Source organism: Mus pahari, chromosome 7 (genome assembly GCF_900095145.1).
Source record: "Mus pahari chromosome 7, PAHARI_EIJ_v1.1, whole genome shotgun sequence".
In the NCBI taxonomy this organism is placed as follows: domain Eukaryota; kingdom Metazoa; phylum Chordata; class Mammalia; order Rodentia; family Muridae; genus Mus; species Mus pahari.
Window position 1 is genome coordinate 19726308 of NC_034596.1, and position 21312 is coordinate 19747619.

The 21312-nt window shown below is 45.7% G+C and overlaps 1 protein-coding gene across 3 annotated transcripts in view; it reads left to right on the forward strand.

The window, feature by feature from the left end:
- Cpsf3 (cleavage and polyadenylation specific factor 3) overlaps positions 1–20911 on the forward strand; it is a 26798-nt gene extending 5887 nt beyond the window's left edge. Inside the window, exons 5-18 of one of the 3 annotated variants that reach the window (XM_021202719.2) lie at positions 1729–1906; positions 3385–3474; positions 4532–4682; positions 6438–6613; positions 7269–7427; positions 8211–8357; positions 11137–11289; positions 12589–12697; positions 13794–13892; positions 14793–14887; positions 16466–16553; positions 18361–18430; positions 19846–19942; positions 20711–20911. In XM_021202719.2, coding sequence (XP_021058378.1) covers positions 1729–1906; positions 3385–3474; positions 4532–4682; positions 6438–6613; positions 7269–7427; positions 8211–8357; positions 11137–11289; positions 12589–12697; positions 13794–13892; positions 14793–14887; positions 16466–16553; positions 18361–18430; positions 19846–19942; positions 20711–20812 — 1714 coding nt within the window. In that variant the 3' untranslated portion in view covers positions 20813–20911. Of the gene's footprint in view, positions 1–1728; positions 1907–3384; positions 3475–4531; positions 4683–6437; positions 6614–7268; positions 7428–8210; positions 8358–11136; positions 11304–12588; positions 12698–13793; positions 13893–14792; positions 14888–16465; positions 16554–18360; positions 18431–19845; positions 19943–20710 lie in introns of those variants that run through there. The other 2 variants (XM_029540692.1, XM_029540693.1) reach the window with 2 other exon arrangements.
- The last annotated feature ends 401 nt before the right edge of the window (positions 20912–21312 follow it).

Consider the following 21312-nt stretch of genomic DNA (forward strand, 5'->3'; position numbering starts at 1 on the left):
AGAAACTTCTATCTCCCAGTCTCCAGATTAGGTTCACTGGTGAGCCTTCCAATTCTGGATTGTAGTTCATTTCAAATATAGTCAAGTTGACAACCAGAAATCGCCACTACAGATGCTATGATCCAACTCCAGGATGTATCTTATACATCAGCACCATCCGACTTTAGTTTATATATGGTTTACATTCTTACAAACGTAGAACCAAATCTAGAACTAAAGGTCTGATAGGAATGCTCTGTAAGTAGCTCTTGGACATTTTATTAATTTAAGACTGGCTACCTGAAGCAGTGATACATAGGGGATCCTTTGTTTGGACAGTCTGACCGAGAATGTTACCTTAGGCACAGCTGTTCTCTGGGGGAGTTGGCACCAGTTGTAAGAGAAATGTCCATTCCTGTTCCACCAAGGGTACATCGTGCTTGTGATACCTGCAATGTGAAGTATTAGCCTTTGGAAGTTGGCTTTGACTTAGGGATATTTCAAAAGGTATTTGTTAGTCTTCATATGTAAATACAAAGGAATGGAAAGCTGTGTAATGCTAATGCTGTTAACGAGAACCACAGGCCTCAGTGTGCAGACCCTGTAACCCTCACCAACTCATGATGCCGGGTCCTCTGTGAGTCCTGTTTTACAGACAGTGCCAGTGAGGCACATAGAGGTGTGTAAAGACTGCCTAAAGCAGTCTCAGTAAGAGACAGCTGATCTGTGAACTTATCCAGTGTGGCTACAGAGTCTGTTGAAGTTCATTTGTATAATTTCTAGGTGATAAGTTATACCTAACTTTGAGAGAGGTCTCTTTCCAGGGCCAGTGATAATCTCTGCTGTGCGTTTGTGTGTATGAACGTTTTGAGAAATACCATATTAAAGAATAGCTTTTATAGCTGGGCCTCATAGCACAAGCCCATGGTCCCAGCACAGGAGCATACAGGAAGGTTACAAGTTCATGATGTGGCGGTTTGAATAGTTTTGATCCCCATAGACTCATGTGTTTAAATGCTTGACCCATGGGGAGTGGCCCATGAGGAGGTGTGGCCTTGTTGAAGGAAGTGCATCACTGTAGACAGGCTTTGAGGTCTCTTACATATACTCAAGCCACATTTAGTGTGAAGCACAGTAGTCTCCTCCTGGCTGCCTCTGATCAAGCTGTAGAACTCTTGGCTCCTCTGGCACATTGCCTGTACGATGCCATGCTTCCCGTCATGATAATGGACGAAACCTATGACACTATAAGCCAGCTCCAGTGAAATGTTTTCCCTTGTAAGAGTTGCCTTGGTCATGGTGTTTCTCCACAGCAGTGGAAACCCTAAGACACAAGGTCAGCCTGAACAACTTAGTGAGACCCTATCTTCACAAAACAACAGAAAGAGTAAAGGCTGGGAGTGTAGCTCTGTGGTACAGCACCTGCCCAGCATCCATGCCTTGAATCCAGTCTCCAGTATTTCCAAATGATAAATGTGTCTTCATGTGCTGCAATCTCCTTAAGGGCAGCTCTGAGTCACACTTAGCTCACAGTTAGGCTTTGCGCCCGTGCACACTGTTGTGTCATAATTATAGAAAACACTGGAGATTCTAAACACTGGGGTTTGTTGTTGCTGTTTTGTTTTCAGTATGGGAACTGAACCTGGAGCCTTGTGTGTCGTGGCAAATGCCCTGTCCCTGACTATAGCCCCATCCCTGTGCACTGTGACATTAAGAAACATTTTATCCATATGTCACCTACAATTTCAGCAACATATCGGCAGATGACATGCTGTACACTGAGACAGACTTGGAAGAAAGCATGGACAAAATCGAAACCATCAATTTCCATGAAGTTAAGGAAGTTGCAGGAATCAAGTTCTGGTGTTACCATGCTGGCCACGTCCTGGGAGCAGCCATGTTTATGATAGAGATCGCAGGTGTGAAGGTAAGCTCTAGCTTGCCTCCTTTCTCCCCGGGAGAAGTCAGTGCAGAGCTTCTTGCCCCTGAGAGGTGTAGAAACTTCCCTAAGACTTGCAGAGTGTGGGAACACCAAAGCAGGTAAAGCAAAGTCACTGTTGGTTCTTTGAGGATATTCCTTCTCCACCATAACAGCAAGTTCCCCAGCCCACCACAGACTTGGTCCCGCTTCAATGTCCACTGCTTCTGTTTAAAACTAAACATGGCAGGCAAGATGGCTGAGCATGTCTAGGTGACTTCTGCACAAGCCCGTGGGCCTGAGCTCAGATCCTAGAACGCAGGATAAAAAGAGAGAACCAGCTCCCCAAGTCGCCCTCCTCCTCCCTGCAACCACCCACCCACCCACCAGCACACACAACACAGCTAAAGTTAGGTTACCTGGATAAAGGCATGGTTTGTGCTTATGTCCTTGGCTTGGAGGGACTCAGATAAGCACCTGAGCAGGTGGCTTGGAGAAGTGAAGACTTCGGTCAGCACAGAATTGTGCAGCAGTGTTGAGAAGGAGGTGGAAATGTCAGTGAAGCTGTGAAAACCTGAGTGGACTAAGGAATCTACATAGTTTATTAGTGTGGGGTGTGTGTGATTACACATGTGCATGCATGCCAGGAGGCGGGAGAGTGAGTATGAGGGACTGTAGGTATGTGTAGTAAGAGGACAACTCGGAGGAATTGGTTTCTTCAACCATGCGAGTCCCCGGGATTGAACTCAGGTCATCAGGCTTGGTTGGCAGCAAGTGCTTTTACTGTCTGAGCCCTCTCGCTGACCCTGGGATGCTAGGCTCCAGGGCATCTGTCTACACTCTGGCTATACACCAGAATCAGCTAGGCAGCTGTTTAGAAATACCATTGGATGAGACCTGGAGAGAAAGACGTGGCTTCTCTCCTGTAAGTTTTTAGTAATTCCACTTTAGAAACTGGAGAACATGGTGTACAGAAACATTGTAGCTGCCCGTCTATGTGAAATGTCTGCAAACCTACTTGTACAGTGTCGTCAGATTGCTTATTTATTTATTTATTTATTTATTTGGTTTTTTTCGAGATAGGGTTTCTCTGTATAGCCTTGGCTGTCCTGGAACTCACTGTAGACCAGGCTGGCCTCGAACTCAGCAGATTGCTCATTCTTGTGCTGCTCCAGGACACCAAAAGTCAGCAGGGAATAGCAGAGTGCAGGTCTGAATTTGACCCTGCTAATACTGATATGTAGATTACCTTTGAGGGTTGATTATGGGATATAATTTTCTGGAAATTTAGATTTACTAATGGAAACACAGGTGTCTTTTATGACAACTTACATATTTAGAATTAGATACAGGCATTGCATCTAGAATTCCTTAGGTATAGACATTAAGTTTTCTTTTTTAAATTCAGTTTTGACTTGAGGTTTGACTGCTTACTAATAAGAGGAGCCTTTCCCAAGCCTTGATACTCTGGTTCTATGTGTTCACAGCTTTTGTATACAGGTGATTTCTCAAGACAAGAAGACAGACACCTAATGGCCGCTGAGATTCCTAACATTAAGCCAGACATCCTGATCATTGTAAGTATTAACGGACTGGATTACAGTTAGTGTAATGTAATCCTGAACTTTTTCTAGTAGGAAAAAAACCCACAGTGTCCCGGTCCTGACGTCCTGGTGGACAGTGTCACAGTCCTGATGTCCTTGATGGGCATCTATGGTTTGTTCATATGGGGATTTTCTTGGCTCTTTTTTTGTCTCTCCCCATTGCTGTACAGTACATTCTTGGTAATTTTGTTTTAGAACCATGGTCTGATTGTGCAGCATGAGGAGCAGGGTGGGTCTCCCTGCCACCTGCACATCTTTCCCTAGGTGAGTTTGTTAAGAAAGATGTTAAATGGTTTTAGAGATGGCCCCTCTGCCTTGGCTGTGCTGAGGGCTTTGGCCTTTTCCACAGGGTGCTTGTCACATTCTGTTAGTGTGTAGGTCTCAAGGAAACAAAAGAATGAACTGTCATCAGAAGCTATTTTGAGGGGAGTGATGGTTGACAGTGTCAGGGAAAGGTTGTCTTCTGGGCCTGTCATACACACAAGAACATCAAGTACCTTTGGTCCCCATGGCTGTGGCTTGGACAAGGTTGCCAAAGTGTGAGGAGCTCCTGCCTGTTGCTGTCCCTGGGCAACATGCAGAGTGGAGTCCTTGTGGCTTGACCAGGTGCTCAGCACAGGCACCAACCTTAAACTGGGGAAGATGTTTTCCAGCCCTGGGAACAAGCAGCTCCTTCCATGTGATGTGTGCTGTAGAGCAGAGCTTCCCTGGCTATGACTTGTCTGGTGCTGCAGCGAGTGGGCTGGGCCTTGGATCCTGAATTTCTGATAAGTACAGGAAGTGCAGCAGCAGCGCCTGTGTAGTGAGGCTCCAGGGCAGGTTCTTGAATACAAGCCTGAGAAACATTACCTACTGATACTTATAGGGCTTTAACCTTCCCCATGGTAAAAGAAAGAAAAGATGTAGCAAAGTTATCTTGAGGGAAGAAGGAACATTTTATAGTGATCCCTGACTCCATTTCCTTAATGCTTAAGTTCTGAAATCTCCAGAGTGGTTGGTCTTAGTCTTACATATCTAGTCTGTTATTTAGGAGTCTACGTATGGGACCCATATCCATGAGAAGCGTGAAGAGCGGGAAGCAAGATTCTGCAACACTGTGCACGACATTGTCAACAGAGGGGGCAGAGGGCTCATTCCTGTCTTTGCCCTCGGAAGAGCTCAGGAGCTGCTCCTGATTCTAGGTATTTGGGTGACTTACTCTCACAGCCTTGGATACAACAACGTTTTTTTTTTTTAATACTATTTTATGTATATGCGTATACTGTTGCTATCTTCAGACACACCAGAAAAGGGCATCAGATCCCATTACAGATGGTTGTGAGCCACCATGTGGTTGCTGGAATTTGAACTCAGGACCTCTGAAAGAGCAGTCAGTGCTCTTAACCACTGAGCCATATCTCCAGCCCCCAGATACAGCATTTTATCTTTATTTAAAAATGCAATTTGGACTGAAGATGCACAACATGCATAAGACCCTAGATTCGATCCCCAGTGCTATGAGGGGCATCTTGGAGACCTGTTGCTGGTGATAGTCGAGGGAGGCCTGGGGACAGCACCTCATATCTACTGCTGTTAGAACCCACCTGGCATGCCTTTCTGGTTCCCTCCAGTGTGAGAAGCCCTCCAGCATGAGCACATGTAGGCTAGCTGTGACACTTCTAGGATGTGAGGAGAGATGGTGGAGGTGCTTGTCCTTAGTCCTTGCTGTTGTTTATGAGGGGTTGATTGTTTGTTTTAGATAAGGTCTTACTGTGTAGCTCACATTAGCCCAGAATTTTCAAGTACTGGGGTCCCAGGCCTGAACTTTCATCATTGTAGTGTTTCAGCAGGAAATACCATGTCAATGAACATAAGAAGATGATGAGTTAGTACACAGAGAAACCCTGTCTCGAAAAATAAATAAATAAGATGAGTTAGAGGATAGAATGTAGAGTTTTCACAAACTATTAAGTATGCAAAAAAAAAAAAAAAGGACTGAAAACCTGCCTGTCCTAACAACCACAAAGGAGCGAAGGAAGGCGAGCCAGGTGGGTGGCTATTGAAGACTTCTATGAGTGTGCGCAGCTTCGTACTGTGAGGGGTGTGCCGTTGTGCTCACTGACCCTCCTGACTCCACGAGGGACACATAGACAGTCGGGGGGGTCGCAGGGTGAAGCAGAGGGGACTGTCCTCGGTTCTCAGTCCTTGCATCTCTGAGATAGGGATGAACAGTGTTCTTGTTACAGTAACTAGAAAACAGGCAAGGGCAGATAGGCTAACTAACGCCTCACAAGAAACAGCAGGCCTTCACAGAGAATGCGCTTGTCCAGTTCCATCCTCTGAGCCTGATGGTGAGTCAAGTTGGTCCATCTAAATGTAGAGTGAAACGCTGTGTAACCAGCAGAGAGCAGGGGAGTGAAGGTGGCTCTGTGCTGTCACAGATAAAGGAATCTGGGTACAGATGAGCAAGGAATGGCATCTCGCTGTCACCGTCCATGTACCTCGTGTGCACTCGGGCTCCGAAGCCCAAGCCTGGGCAGCATGTTTATAAAATGCTGGGGTTTAATGAGGTTTTCCCTGAAAACAGGAAAAAACCTGCCTTCAAGTGAAAGTATGTGTTCACAGCTTTCATTAGTTAGTAATGAGCAGTTTGTGTGAAAGTTTTTTAGAAATACCGCTACACCAGGCAGTGGTGGCGCACGCCTTTAATCCCAGCACTTGGGAGGCAGAGGCAGGCGGATTTCTGAGTTCGAGGCCAGCCTGGTCTACAGAGTGAGTTCCAGGACAGCCAGGGCTATACAGAGAAACCCTGTCTCGAAAAACAAAAACAAAAACCAAAAAAACAAAATACAGTTGTATGGTACTCAGTTCAGATGTCTTATAGTTATTGTTATGATGATTTGAATTGTTCTCTTCACCTGCCGAGTGATGCTTCTTCCTCTGTGAAACCTCTGCAGATGAGTACTGGCAGAACCACCCGGAGCTGCACGACATCCCCATTTACTACGCATCGTCTCTGGCCAAGAAGTGCATGGCCGTGTACCAGACCTACGTGAACGCCATGAACGACAAGATCCGGAAGCAGATCAACATCAACAACCCCTTCGTTTTCAAGCACATCAGCAACCTCAAGGTGACGGCGGGAGGCACGGCGGGGGCGACAGTGATGAGGGGTGGGCACACTGCTGCTGAGGCTCTCTGCTCTCCAGCCAGCTTCATGGTGCCAGGCTTGCCCTTGCTCCACGTTCCCTCAGTGCACAGCAGAAAGCCTGAGTCTCCTGCTATAGGAAGAAAGTCCTGACGGGAAAAATATGGCAGGTTACAGATTTAGATTCTGTTGTTCACATCTGATCCTCTTTGATTAGCACTGCAGATTCCATGTAGGAATTTATAAAACTCCCATGTTTGCATCCCAATATCAATTAATAGAATCGAATTTAATATAAAGTATATTATGATTAAATGCTTTTCAAATATCATTTATTTTGTTTGGTTGGTTTTGTTTTGTTTTGTTTTGAGACAGGGTCTCCCTACGTAGCCCTGGCTGTCCTGAAACTCACTCTGTAGACGAGGCTGGCCTTAAACTCAGAGATTTGCCTGCCATTGCCTTCCAAGTACTGATATTAAAGGCATTCTCCACCATGCCCAGAACATTTTAATTTTGTAATGTGGCACTTAAACACAGTGCTAGCTAGTCTCACCATGGCCCATGCAGAAGTGTGATTACTTTACATGGAGACTGTTTGACCAGGCTGATGACTGTGACCCTTTAACCCTTTGTCTCTCAGAGCATGGATCACTTTGACGACATTGGCCCCAGTGTTGTGATGGCCTCTCCAGGCATGATTCAAAACGGCTTATCCAGAGAGCTGTTTGAAAGCTGGTGTACAGATAAGAGGAATGGTGTCATAATCGCGGGGTACTGTGTTGAAGGGACACTTGCCAAGGTCAGTACCGTCCTGGGATGCAAGCCCGGGTCTCATCCAGAATGCTAGCAGAGCTCCTGCTCAGGCTCTGTGCTTTTGGACTTGGGGGTTATTTGCATAGGCTTTACCAGTTGAGTTTTCCCCAGACATTTTTGCTCAAAAATACTAATTTCTCAGATGAGGGGTGCACAACCATGACATAGACTTTTAGAGAGCTGTATAATGCACCAGGGCTGACGGCTGTCTCTATTTTGGTATAAAATGGCTGTTCTTAGCATGTAGGATGTACACATTGTAGAGTACACTGCAGAACTTTAAAGGCTAATGGACGTCCAGGCAAGCGTGTTCTCTTGTCTTCTTGCTGCTAACATCTGTTTTAATTTAAAAATAGAGTGTGGTTTCTTGTTCTGATCATTTTCCTCCTTTGCCACATTCTATGAAGTTGTTAGAGAGCCTGCTGGTCATTGCTGGTCGTTGGCTTAGCTGGCTCCAGACTAGAGGTGTGTCTGACCTCTGGGTTCTGCAGGGAAGCTGCTGTAGCAGAGCCAAGTGCAGCTTTGTTTACAGTTACAGGCTTCCCTCCAGTGCTGAATGGTCCTACTTAATCGTCTGACCTTCGATTAAATATTTATTCAATAAAAACCATAAGCGTTTAGTACTTGGTAAGTCAAGAACATCAGAAAGATGTTCATGGTACAGTTCACAAAGTTAACATTAGAGATCGTGATTGTGCAAGACGTAACCAAAATGCACCTTCATTTACCTAATTGCAAAGTCTGTTTTTCTTGTATTTGTTTCCAACAGCACATCATGTCTGAACCTGAAGAAATCACAACCATGTCTGGACAGAAGTTGCCACTGAAAATGTCGGTTGATTACATTTCTTTCTCTGCTCACACAGATTACCAGCAAACCAGTGAATTTATTCGTGCTCTGAAGCCGCCTCACGTGGTTAGTCTGTGAATGGCATGTGTAGATAAAGCTGCATGAAACACATGGGGCTCCCACAGTCCAGCTCTTTGTGTTACATTGTGAACAGGGCATTCTACTTGCACTTGGTTTAACCTTTGCCTTAGGCCCATTGCACTCATTTTCCTCACTTTACAGACTTCTTCAGACTTACCAACCTAGTCTAGTGTTCTCTCTGTTTTCTGCTACCTCTCCAACAGCCTGAGTGCCAGGCTTGAGCATATAACGACTGACCTCGAACCCCTAACTCCTCTTTTTGCCTGTTGTGTATCTGGCAAGTTGTGGAGCCTCTTTGTGCTTTCTATAAATAAGGGTGATAGCACTTTATAAGGTCATTGTGCAGAAAGACAGAGACTATGACGTGCTTGACTCAGTGCCTGACCCACGGTGTATGCTTTATATTGTTATTAAATTGACAATGCAAACATCATTTTCACAGAGTCATAGTAAATTTTAAGGTTTAATAGATAGAGATGAAAACACATACTGTGTTAGTTCCTTATGTATTAGTATAACTTGTTTCTATTTTTAAGTATTATGAAAACAATACTAATGTGCCAGTAAGCTAGCTCTGGGGAAAGGGGCTTGCCTCAAAAGCCCAAGACTGGCCTTCAGCACATGTGTGGAGGTAGAAGGAGAACTAAGCAGAGCTACCCCTGACTTCCATGTGCATGCTGAGGCGCGCACACACACACACACCATACACTCACATGATGGTGATAATAATGAATATAATAAGGCTGGTAAAAGTAACAGATATTTCCATGGATTGGAAGAGTTTTAAGCTGAAGACAATTAGGAGCTTTTAATTGGAAATGGAACAAGTACCCATAAAAATAAGATGAGACCCTCCCAGAGATCTGAAAACTTGCTTAAAGGAAATAGACTTTTGTTGGTGTCTTTTGTTTCTTTATCAAATATTTTTACTATGCCAAAAAATATACAGCTTGCAGTTGCAACTTTTACCATTTTTAAGTATGGAATTCAGTGACATCATGTACACTGACGTCCTAGCCAACCCCAGTCCAGGTTTCAGAACTACCCAACAGAAGCCTGTGCCCTGTTCTCCTCCCTCCTGAGTGCCCCCAGCTTCCCTCTCAATCCTGCTTACTGTCTCTTTGAATCTGACATTTCTCAGTACTTTGAGTAAGCAGAATCATGTGTTTTCAAGGTCTAGCCATATATCTCTTGCTTAGAGCTGAGCAATAGTCCACTGCTTACCCATCAGGCTGTTGATGCAGTCTGGTTACTGTGAGAGACATCTAGTGGCTGGTATGTCATTCCCTTTGGAGCACTTTCCAGTAGACTGGTCCTCCTAACGTGTTTTCCCTCTGTACCTAAAGAACAGACTCTTCATGGAGACAGTCACTCCCCTCTTCAGCATCATATGTAGCCTGTATAATTTGAGCACACTGTAGATCCTACCACGTTTCTTGTGTGTACGTGTGTGTGTGTTTCATGTGTTCTGGTATGCGTGTTTAGTTCATGGATACCTCCCCGTACTTTCAGGCCTGGTCAGGAAACAATTCTGCTTTCTCTGCTGCTGCTGCTGCTTTGCCTTGGTGCTGTCTGGTTCTGTCTGTGCCTTGGGTTGGGCCTTACTGTTTACACTCTAATAACAGCACTATTGACTGTAGCTGCACATTAAATTACAGTTGTAGTAGCAGTAGCCTGTATTTGCTGCTTACAGAGTATCTTATGCATGCCCCTGCTCAGTCTTCACATAGAATTCTGTTAGGGCCCTGGGCACCTGAGATATTGGGTAGCTTAGTCAGGGTTACACAGTACACAGCAATGCTATGGTTAGTGTTTAGGCAGCACAGACTGACCTTTCACCCCAATGAGACGAGCCTTTACCTTGAGGTAATGCTTCCATAAGCCAGATAGAAGCTATCTACCTATGGTCTGTAGGCTAGGTGGGTGCTAGGTGCCTGCCACAGAAGGACAGAGGCACTAAAGGCAGAGACTGACAGCACGTGCTAGAGTGGTAGACACCCCTAAAACACTGCATTTGGTTCTGAAGCATCTCTTTGCAGTTACTTTAATAAACTATGAGAAACCTGGAGAAAACTGGATGTTTTCTTAGCAAGAACAAAATAAAATGTGCACTTTAACCTGAAAGGGCCGTGAAGGCCATCTGGTTCAGCCATGATGTGAACATGGGAGCTAGAGATGACCAAGGCTGGAGTCCAGTTAGTGCTTAGAACAGTCTCCTTACTCTTTCATAAAGTATGTGTGCCTAGGATCCAGACAGAGGAGAGAATGCCACCTAAGTTTAAGGGGTGAAGTTTGGTTCTTAAAACCAGGAAGCTGGGTCTGGAGAGATGGCTCAATATGGTTCAAAGTGCCTCCTGTCCTTCAGAGGACATGTTTGATTCCAGCACCCACACACAGATATCTCCACACACACACACACACACACACACACACACACAGACACACAAATAAAAATAGTCTTAAGCAGAAAGGCAGAAAGGAATGTTACATTAGTTAAAGTTCTCTATTTTATGAATTAGCTAATATTCTTTTGTTTTGTTTTGTTTTGTTTTTCAAGACAGGGTTTCTCTGTATAGCGCTGGCTGTCCTGGAACTCACTTTGTAGACCAGGCTGGCCTCAAACTCAGAAATCCGCCTGTCTCTGCCTCCCGAGAGCTGGGATTAAAGGCGTGCGCCACCACCGCCCGGCTTAGCTAATGTTCTTAAAGACATTTTTCACCATGGTGGAGTGTGTTTCTTTATACAATCACATCTTACTCTGCAGATTTTAGTCCATGGGGAACAGAATGAAATGGCCAGGCTGAAAGCAGCGCTGATCCGAGAATATGAAGATAATGATGAAGTTCACATTGAGGTTCACAATCCTCGGAACACAGAGGCCGTGACCCTGAACTTCAGGGGAGAGAAGCTCGCCAAGGTACAAGGCAGCAGGTGCTGACCCTGACTGTGCACTTTTCAGGGAGATAAGTTCAGATTGTGTGGGCAAGAGTGTGTAGTGTGTGTCTGTTTTGCCTGCATGTATGTCTGTACACCATGTATGTGCCTGGTGTCTAAGGAGGTCAAGAGGGCATCAGATCTCCTGGAACTGGGGTTATGGATAGTTGCGCTCCATTAGTTGGGTGCTGGGAGTCAAATGTGGGTCCTCTGCAAGAGCAGCAAATGGGGTCTTACCTGTGCCATTGCTGTAGCCCCAGGAGAGAGATTCTTATGAGAGATGTCCTTGGTGGCACAGGTTTAGGATCCAAGTGTTGGGTGACTGAAATAGGAGGGTTGAGAGTTTGATGCCAGCCTGGGCTACAGTAGTGAAACCTGCCTCAGAAACTAGAAAGAAAAAAAAAAAGCAGACAGACAGAAAGCCTTTCTTACAGAATCATAGGGACATAAAGACCTTAGGACTTGGGGTGGGTGACCTTTGCTCCAGATCAGAGGGCTTCTGGGAGTTATGCTACTGGCAGACTGCAGTGGTCTGTTTCTTAGGACGGTAAACTTGGGCAATCAATCAGAAACCTATCAGTGTGTTTCCCAAACCCTGATAGTGGGGGGTGGGGGAGTGAAAGGGTTTCCGTTATGATTGAGGAGAGCTGCCTACTGGAGGCTTAGGCATGGCTCAGTGGCCCCAGGATGGAGCCATAGCACCACCAAAACCAAACTTTTGAAAGCATTAGCTCTGTTTATTTTCCTCTTAGTCACATCACCACATTCAGGTGCATCTCTGGAGTAAGGTGGGCTCACCAGCATTTCAGGAGAGTGTACTGTGCCCTGTGAGGCCTGCACGGCTGCCGTCCCCACCACTGCTCATGCACATCTGCACTAGGGCAGACAGAGCTTCGTCCCTGGGAGCTCACTGCTTGGTATGGAGGAGAGAAGTTCCATGTGAGGATTGTTGGGTCAGCTAGACATGGTGGCACCTGCCTGGTATTCTAGCACATAGGAGATGGACGCGGGCTCTGCTGTGTAGTGAGGTTTAGGCCACACCCACACTGCATAGCACTATCAACAAAAAATAGTGGGTTTTGAATTTGTAAGTTTTTCCCAGGAGTGGTTGAAAGTGTCCTCTCTGCCTGATCCCACCCTTACAGAACTTGGTGTCCAGAGGTGCTAGTCCCTATCACATAGCTAATACACTCCCCGCTGGACGGACACCCTCCACACCCCAGCTCTGTGTGATAGCAGCCTGAGCCTCTGCTTTGACACCTCTCTCTTCTGTTTTCAATAGGTCATGGGCTTTTTGGCAGACAAGAAACCAGAACAGGGCCAGCGGGTCTCTGGAATTCTTGTTAAAAGAAACTTTAATTACCACATACTCTCTCCCTGTGACCTCTCCAGTAAGTACACTATTTACTCTGGAATGCGATCCGAGCTTAGCACAGAAGGAACGTCTGTCAAAAGTTGCTCAGTCTAGTGGTGTGGGGAGGGTGTGTATCTGTGTGTGTCTGTCTGTGTTGTTGTGTGCTGCTTAATTGAGAGTATTTTGCGAAGGAAAGGGGGTCACAGCATACTTAGATACTTACTTACCTGTGAGATAAGCCCCCATTCAGCTATTGTATCTTATACAAATAAATAAATGGACATGCTGGGTTTTTTGTTTTTTTTTAACTCTTTAAAAAACATTTATTTTTAAAATATTTTTACTGTTTTTAATTGTGGATGCACACATGCTGGTGCCTTCAGAGGCCGGAGGGGTCGAACCCCAGTACAGTGCTGGGTGCTGGGAACCAAACTTGGATCCTCTGCAAGGGCAGCATGTGCTCATAACTGCTGATCTCTCCAGCCTCTGTGAACTCAAACTCCTCGGCCAGTCTCCAGGCCGATGCTGGACCCTGAAGAGTTACTAAACCCCAGTCCTGGCCACCGATATGCCAGTCTAAAGAGGGGCAGTGTTAGGAAGTGCTGGTCCTGGTGTGTTTCTGTCTGCAGCAACAGTGAAGGAGAGACTTCCCTGGAGAGTTGGGAAGTACCTTTCAAATCAGGAGCTGGTGCCTGGTAGATGGCGAGGGTTATAGAGGGACACTGGGCAGAGAGGAAGGCGGGGCAGCTGACAGACTGGCTTGGAGCTGTCCGAGGATTTCGGGCATTTTGCTGTGCCCAGACTGGATTAACTGGGGTAGCGTGAGGTAGACTGGGAACACGTTGAGGCCTGTCAGCTGTGACCCACATGGGCTATATCCTGCTGGGTCTGGAATGGGTTCTGAATCCGCTGCTTTTTTCTTACCTTGCTATGTGTTTCTGCAAGGTGTCTTTTGTGTGGTTCTATTATTTCTTTCTTGGTTTTGGTTCTGAACCATTGTCTCACTTTGTAGTCACACTGGCCCCAGTTTCAGAATCCTTCTTGTCTCTGACTCCTGCGTGCTCGGATTATGTGTTTCGCCACGCCCAGCTGGTCAGTTTCCTAGAGTGTGTTTATTCCAATTGTCTTTTCAGATTACACTGACCTGGCCATGAGCACTGTGAAACAGACCCAGGCCATCCCGTACACCGGGCCCTTTTACCTGCTCTACTACCAGCTCCAGAAATTGACGGGTGTGTTGACTGAAATTTATCTAATTGTGTTTTTTATTAAGAAGTTTTTATATGTAAGAAGCAATGTTACTTCATTGTAATGATTGTCTCAGAATTCTATGTGCACACTATATTTTATCCCTAAAAGTTAAATTTTTAAAAATATCCTCAATTTTTTTTAAAAATCCTATAATATCTTTGATCATTTACTGCTCTAAGAATATCAGTGGTTAACCATTCTAGTTAACTATACCTAAAATTTTATTTATTGTAGTCTTCGTTCCTCCAGTATCGGAACTTACAGGCTTGGAAAGGTCTCAGTGGGAACCTAAGTCTGTGTCACCCTTTCTTGCCCTTTTAATGGAAGGGTTCTGTCTTTACCCACCTGGGGGTATGGGCTCCCTAAGGAGACAGGGACACCCCAGACTCTGATGTACTTGCTGCTGCTGAGCCCGCACAGCCCCTGAAGCAAAGTGCTGCCCTGTAAGAAGCGGGAAGGGGGACTCCTCCCTGAATCTGCATTGAGCTCAAGCAAGAACTATGGCCATACTGAAAATCCATGAACTATGTCTGAATCCGTCACCTGAGAACTAGTGAGTCTCAGCACCCGGACTTCCCTGTGTGATGATCAGACTCAGGGTGGAGGTAGTGAGTTGTCCCATGAGGCTCATATAAAGCTGAGGTGCTATAGAGACCGATCTCTCTGGCTGCTAATGAAGGTGTGGGCGCCTGAGATAGATGTATGTGCAGGAGTTTATGTACTACATTGTCTCCAGTTGCTATAAGCACTTAACAGAAAGCATAGCTATCAAGTGTTAACAGTTTTCTCACTCACAGATGCTCTGCTTTAACTACCTCTATAAAAACAAATACCTCTTAAAGTCTGTAGGAAAAGCATATGGATCTTCTAACTTTTTTCAGGTGATATAGAAGAATTAGAAATTCAAGAAAAGCCTGCTCTGAAGGTGTTCAAAAGCATCACTGTGGTGCAGGAGCCAGGCATGGTGGTTCTGGAGGTGAGGCCAAGCCACCGTCTCACAGCGGGGAGGGCTTCAGTAAGCAAGCGTGGTCACAGAGCAACTTGGTTGCTGGTATTCCAGGATGCCGCTGCTTTGAAGAGGGGAGTTCACAGGCACAACCCTAATTAAAAACCGCAGGCAACTAAGACATTCTGGGACCTGGAGAAAAAGTCTTCCCCGGGGAAAGTCCCCTGATTGGTTTTCCAATACCAGTAGTCAGCCCTGAAATTGTACACATACAGATAACATTGTACATGCTGAGCAGGATTTATTTATATATCCAGGTAAAAAATAATAGCAACAAAGTTAAAGAGGCCATGAATGTAAAGGGAGTAGGTGGTGGGGTGGCTAACATGGGAGAGGTTGGAGGAAAGAAAGGGAAAAGAAGATGATATCATTAGAGTTTAAAAAAAAAAAAAAAAGCCAGGCAGTGGTGGCGCATACCTTTGATCCCATCACTTAGGAAGCAGGGACAGGTGGATTTCTGAGTTCGAGGCCAGCCTGGTCTACAGAGTGAGTTCCAAGTCAGCCAGGGCTACACAGAGAAACCCTGTCTCGGGGAAAAAAAAAAAAAAAAAGTCTTGAGGAAAAATTGAATTCTGGGGTAGCACTGTAGCTGAGTTGTCAGGACAGCTGCACACACTATAACTGCACCAGCCCCAAGCACCACATAAAAGTAGGTAATCCCACTACACAGGAGACAGAAGGGGGAGGATCAGAAGTTCAAGGTCATCCTTGATTACATAGATAGTTCAGAATCAACCTGGACTGTATGAAACCTATCTCAAAAAAAAAAAAAAAAAAAAAAATTGAATTCAAACAAACTAGTCATGGTACTTTCCTGTAAAAAGTAGTATTTCATGTTTCAAATAAACAATAAAGTAATCCAATCCAAGAGGGTTAGATAGCGTTAAATTAGATGGAGACAAACATAAAAGCAATTGGATTCTTTTCTTTAAAACAAACATTACCAAGGCTCGAAGGATGGTTCAGCAGTGAAGAATACTGACTGCTTTCCAGAGGACCCAGGTTCAATCTGAGCACCCACGTGCCCACTCTAAACCGTAACTTCAGTTCTAGATCATCCAATACCCTCTTCTGACACATGGGGCACAGGCTGACAAAGTAGTCATGCCCAACTGGGGGGGGGGGAGGAGCGGTGAGACCCAAAACAAACAATGTTTGATGTGCACATATATCCTATCTGATCATGTTATACACGGGGTATTTCACCCTCATGTTCTACTCTCTGTGCTACCGACACGAAGAGCTTCAGACTCGGAGTTTGCGTCCCAGCAGTTATGTACCTCCCATGTGGTAATTTGGGGTCAGTTTTCTCTTTCGTAAAACAGTTGGGGAAATTAAGTGGTAATGCATGGAAAACCTTTTGCCACAAAGATGGTGCTTAGGTTTCTTTTTGCTGATTAAGAGGAAATTAAAGCAGTCTCCTTACTGAGAGTCCGTCGTTGCAGGCAAAGCTGGGAGCAGCAGCTCCCCTCTGCCTGGTGGCCTGATAGGCAGAGCTCCCAGCAGTGTGGCTGCATCATCCCTTCCTGATTCCATCTTTCTTTGTAGTGGCTGGCAAATCCCTCTAACGACATGTATGCAGACACAGTGACCACCGTGATATTGGAAGTTCAGTCGAATCCAAAAATAAGGAAAGGTACAGACTTCTACTCACCCATCCATCTCTTCCAGGTTCTTTGAACTAGAACTCAGTGGCACTCTAAGTAGAACTTAAGTTCTCCTGGTGTCCTAGGGTGTGGTTTTGGGGTATGGACACAAGAGTGCAGGTCTGACTCCTCATCCTTACAGTAGGAATCTGGTCACGATCCCACAAAGGTTACAGTGCTCCTACACTGTCTACAGGGATGCTAAACTACTGCTCAGCTGTCGGGAAGGTGGCAGTCCTCGTGTACAAAGGGAGGTGCTGAATAGAATAGGAGCCCCAAGCAGAAAGTACTTGTGCTGTGGTTGGCAGCTTGACCTGTGGCTGCATAGTGAACTACAGTGTACATCTCCAGATGTTCCACCAGGCAAGGGACCACCCTGATGTATTCTGGGAGATGCCTCCCTCGATGGACCCCTCACATGATGTCAGAGCCTGTTCGATGTAGATTTGTTCCCGTCTCAGGGACATACAGTGGGCAAGAAAGTGGAGCTGGTCACTTCCTAAGCCTTGCTGTGTTGGCTACTCTGCCATGTGAATGAACAGAGGACACATCCAAATCCTCTGTTACATGAATAACAGGCCTGCTATGTCTGAATCGTCACTTGAGCCTCTGGTGGGCATTTGGGTTGTGAGGAACATCGATATAAGTCTTTGCTGGTTAGGCCCACCCTCGCCTTCAGCCCTGTAACCAGTGCTGCTCTCGCTCTTTGTGCTCTGTGTGGCTAATGTGTCTCAGTGCTCAGAGCGCTCACTTGATGTGATTCCAGCCCTGGGAACCCTCCCCAGCACTAAGAAAGCTTCAGCCAAGCGTGGTACTGTACACCTGTCTTCCTAGCACTTGACAGGAAGGGGAAGGAGGGGGAGTTTAAGGCCAGCCTGGACTCTACAAGACACTCTGTCTCATAGAATCAAAAACCAAAAACAGTAAAGAGCTGGCTGGGCTGAGAGGCAGAGGAAAGATGGTCTCTGCAAGTGTGAGGCCGGCCTGGATCTTTATAGTAAGACATCGCCTGGGAAAAGGAGTTTGTGTGTGTGCGCGCTGACTTCACAGGTCCTGAGTAGGGAGGGCTAGATGGCCTCTGTCCACCCTCTGGGGCAGCAGAGACCATGAATGGTGCTTTCTAGTGTAGCTGGTATTAGTAAGGGAGGTATATATCGGTGTGCCAGGTTGACCTAACTCTAGATTAAAGGTGATACATCTTTTGACCACCAAGTTATATATTTCTTGGAGTTAAAAAAAAAAAACTAATTATTAATAGGGAGACACCGTTAAGTATATATATTTACTTCTGTGTATATGTACAGGTGCAACTGTAGAGACCACAATGGTTAGATTCCCTAGAGCTGGAGTTGCAGGTAGCTGTGAGCGGCCCCATGAGGGTGCTGAGAGCCGAACTCTGCAAAAGCAAAAAGTCATCTTAGCCTCTGAGCTATCTCTCCAGCCCCTGAAGCATTGATTTTTATTAAAACATTCATCAGCAGATGATATATCAGAGGATGTTAAATGAACATAACATTTAGATTCGAAAGAGATCTTTGAGCTCAAGTATGTGCTCTGAAATTGTTGAACCTATAACGTTCACCTCTCGGAATGGAAGTTTGAGAAATATAGGAAGCAAAAGTGGACTGTAAGGTCAAAGGACATGAAATAACACAGTGCACATGAATGTTCCGTAGTGGGCAAGGTAGCTCATTACATGTTTTTACTGTGAAGTTGCTTCACGCCTCTGGAACTGCTCTGGTAACCTGTGTGGTGACTGTAAACAGGAATGTGAAGGCTGACCTGTCTGTCTTCCAGGTGCAGTGCAGAAGGTCTCTAAGAAGCTAGAGATGCATGTTTACAGCAAGAGGCTGGAGGTCATGCTCCAGTAAGTAAGGAGCCAGGGGTTGGGGGAGCGGCTATGTGAGTGGAGGGCTGGACTCACAGTGTGTCCCTGTGCTGCCCCCATACCAAGTCATGTCCAAGTTCACACTGTGTTAGCGCCAAGTGCCAGTGCCTTGCCTGGCGGGTGCCCTGCCTAACTGGCCTCAGGGAGTGCTTAGGAAGCTAGCAGAGTTAAACACTGGGTGCTGATGTCTCAGCTCAGTGTCACTGTGCCTTTAAGAACTATTTTAAATGTTTGCTTGGGTGTGAATTACTTGGTAAAGCAGGTGTTCTAGACTCCTGTGTTTGTGATGCCGAGGGCCTTTCTGTAGAAGTTCTTTAAGCCTCATTTAGGAAGCTTTTCCAAGCAGTCTTAGGAAAGCTCTTAATAGCGGATGGCTGGCTAACTTAGCTTTTGCACCTTAACAGTGCTGATCTCTCGTTTGCTTGTTGTATGAATGGATAACTTAATTTTTCATTATAGACAATTGCCTGCAAAAGACAGAGGGAAGAAAGATACATTTTGCCATATGGTTTCAGAGGGCTCTGCCATAGCCAGGTAGCCTTGGCTTTGGCCTGATGGTAGTGGGACTGTGTAATAGAGGAGGAAGCTCACTTATATATTCTGTGCTTCAGAGTCGCAGGCTGTGCCCATCAGTCATGCTCTCAGTGACCAGCTTCTTCACCTAGGCCAGCATCCTGCTTGCCAGTGCAGTTGCAGCAATGCCAGCGTGTTCTGAGTCTGTCAGAGTAGGGATCAGTGCGTTAAGTCAGAGCCCATCAGCTGGTCGCCAAGCCCATAACATTGAGCCTCTTGGGGATGTTGCAGGTTCAAACCCCAACAAAGGCTGCTTCTGCCTTCAGATTGAAATTGACCTAATTAGACATCTTAGTGTTCAGAAGGGGTTTTTTTTTTTGTTACTTATATTTTTCTAAAATTTCATACTGAAATTTTAATAAATTTTAATAATGACTTTTTGTTGGTTTTCTGTTTTGTTTCATGTTTTAAGAGATAATTTCACTGTATTGCCCTAGTTAGTCCCAAACTGGAGGATCACAGTGCAAGTATATTGTAGCTGCATAGAAATTGGTGGCCATTCTAGGCAACGTAGTGAGACCCTATCTCAGAATAGGCTATGGGGTGTGCCATGTCTCTGCCTAGTGTGTGCGAGACCCCAAGTTTAATCCTCAGTATTAAAAACAAAAGCAAAACCAGTGCTTATTAAATGGAACAGTGGAGCACTCTTGTGGGTAGAGCTGTTTTAGCTGTTGTAGTGAATTGATAATCAGAGGAACAGCATGTCTCCTGAGCAGCTAAAAGCAACCTAACTTGGATGAGGTAGAGGAGGGCTTGGAACTTCTCCCCAAACAGGTGAAGTTGGACTTTCCCAGTAATGCCGAATTTCTGTTCACTTAAAGGGACATATTTGGAGAAGACTGTGTCAGTGTGAAAGATGACTCTGTCCTCAGTGTCACAGTGGACGGGAAAACAGCAAATATTAATCTGGAGACTCGGGTACGTAGCTATCCATGTGTGTCAAGACATTTGGGGAGTAGGGTGATGGTAGGAAGAAGAGTGCAGCCCTGGCAGTTAGATGGAGCAGCTTGGTGGCTCGGATGTAAGTGCCTTCTTAGTGGAACAAAGCTTTGGGTCTTTTAAGATAGGTTCTTATCCTGTAGTCCAGGCTGGCCTTAGCCTCACCAGTGCTGGAGTCATCACTACACCAGCTTTAAAAAAAGTAACACTAGAGTCCAGGCTGACCTGGAGCTGTGATTTGTAGTTGGGCTGTACAACATGAGCCACTATAAGCTCGGTGAGTAATGTAATGCATGTTTGTAAGCCACTGCTCAGGGAGCTGAGGCAGAAGATCCCCAGCTCTAGGCTAGCCTGGGCTAGAACAAGAGTGGGGTATAGTCTGTACAGAGAGACTAACAGTCTTTAAAAATCAGCAGCAGCAAGGCAGTGGCTGTTGGATGGTTAAAGTCAAATTCACACCCAATGGTGAATAACTCACCACATCCATTGCTGACTCAGTAATTCGTGTTACACAGGCTCACTTGCATGGCCATCGAGAACTGAATAGAGGTGGGGACTTTCTTTGGTCCAAAGCTCTATGCATGCCCCCCCACCCTTGGCTCTCCGGTCACTGTGTTAACAGAGATACTGCAGGTGACAGGAGGGTGAGTCTGTGGCTTACACGCTGGCAATCAGCCTCCAGGGCTTAGAGTGCTCATTTTCGTCCAGGAGATAATTCCAGGCTGAAGTTAGTGCTTTTATTTTCAGGCTGTAGAATGTGAAGAAGGAAGTGAAGATGATGAATCCCTCCGAGAAATGGTGGAACTGGCTGCCCAGAGACTGTACGAGGCCCTGACACCAGTGCACTGACAGCCTTGCCTCCCAGACTCCTAGACTTTTTTACACTCTTGGCTTTAACTTCTGTTCTTGAAATAAAATAACCTTAGTTTCTCCGGGGATGCCTGTTTACTTTTGCATCAGATGGCTTGACTACTGCTGGACCACCAACTGATTTGTCCATTATTCTCCAACTAATCATCGAAGGAGCTACTTCTTGTTGAGTCTGCCTCCAGGCACTTTACATAGTGTGTACTGAAAACTTTTCAGATCTAGCAGCTGAGTCAGAATCTGTCTTCCTCTGGTCTGTACTGGCAAATCTGTGTTTTGAGTTGAATGCAAATGGTTGTGCCACAGCTTTGAAACCCCTGTTCTAAGTTGGGCGTGGTGGTACACGCCTTTAATCCCAGCACTCAGGAGGCAGAGGCAGGCAGATTTCTGAGTTCGAGGCCAGCCTGGTCTACAAAGTGAGTTCCAGGACAGCCAGGGCTATACAGAGAAACCCTGTCTCCAAAAAGAAAGAAAAAAAAGAA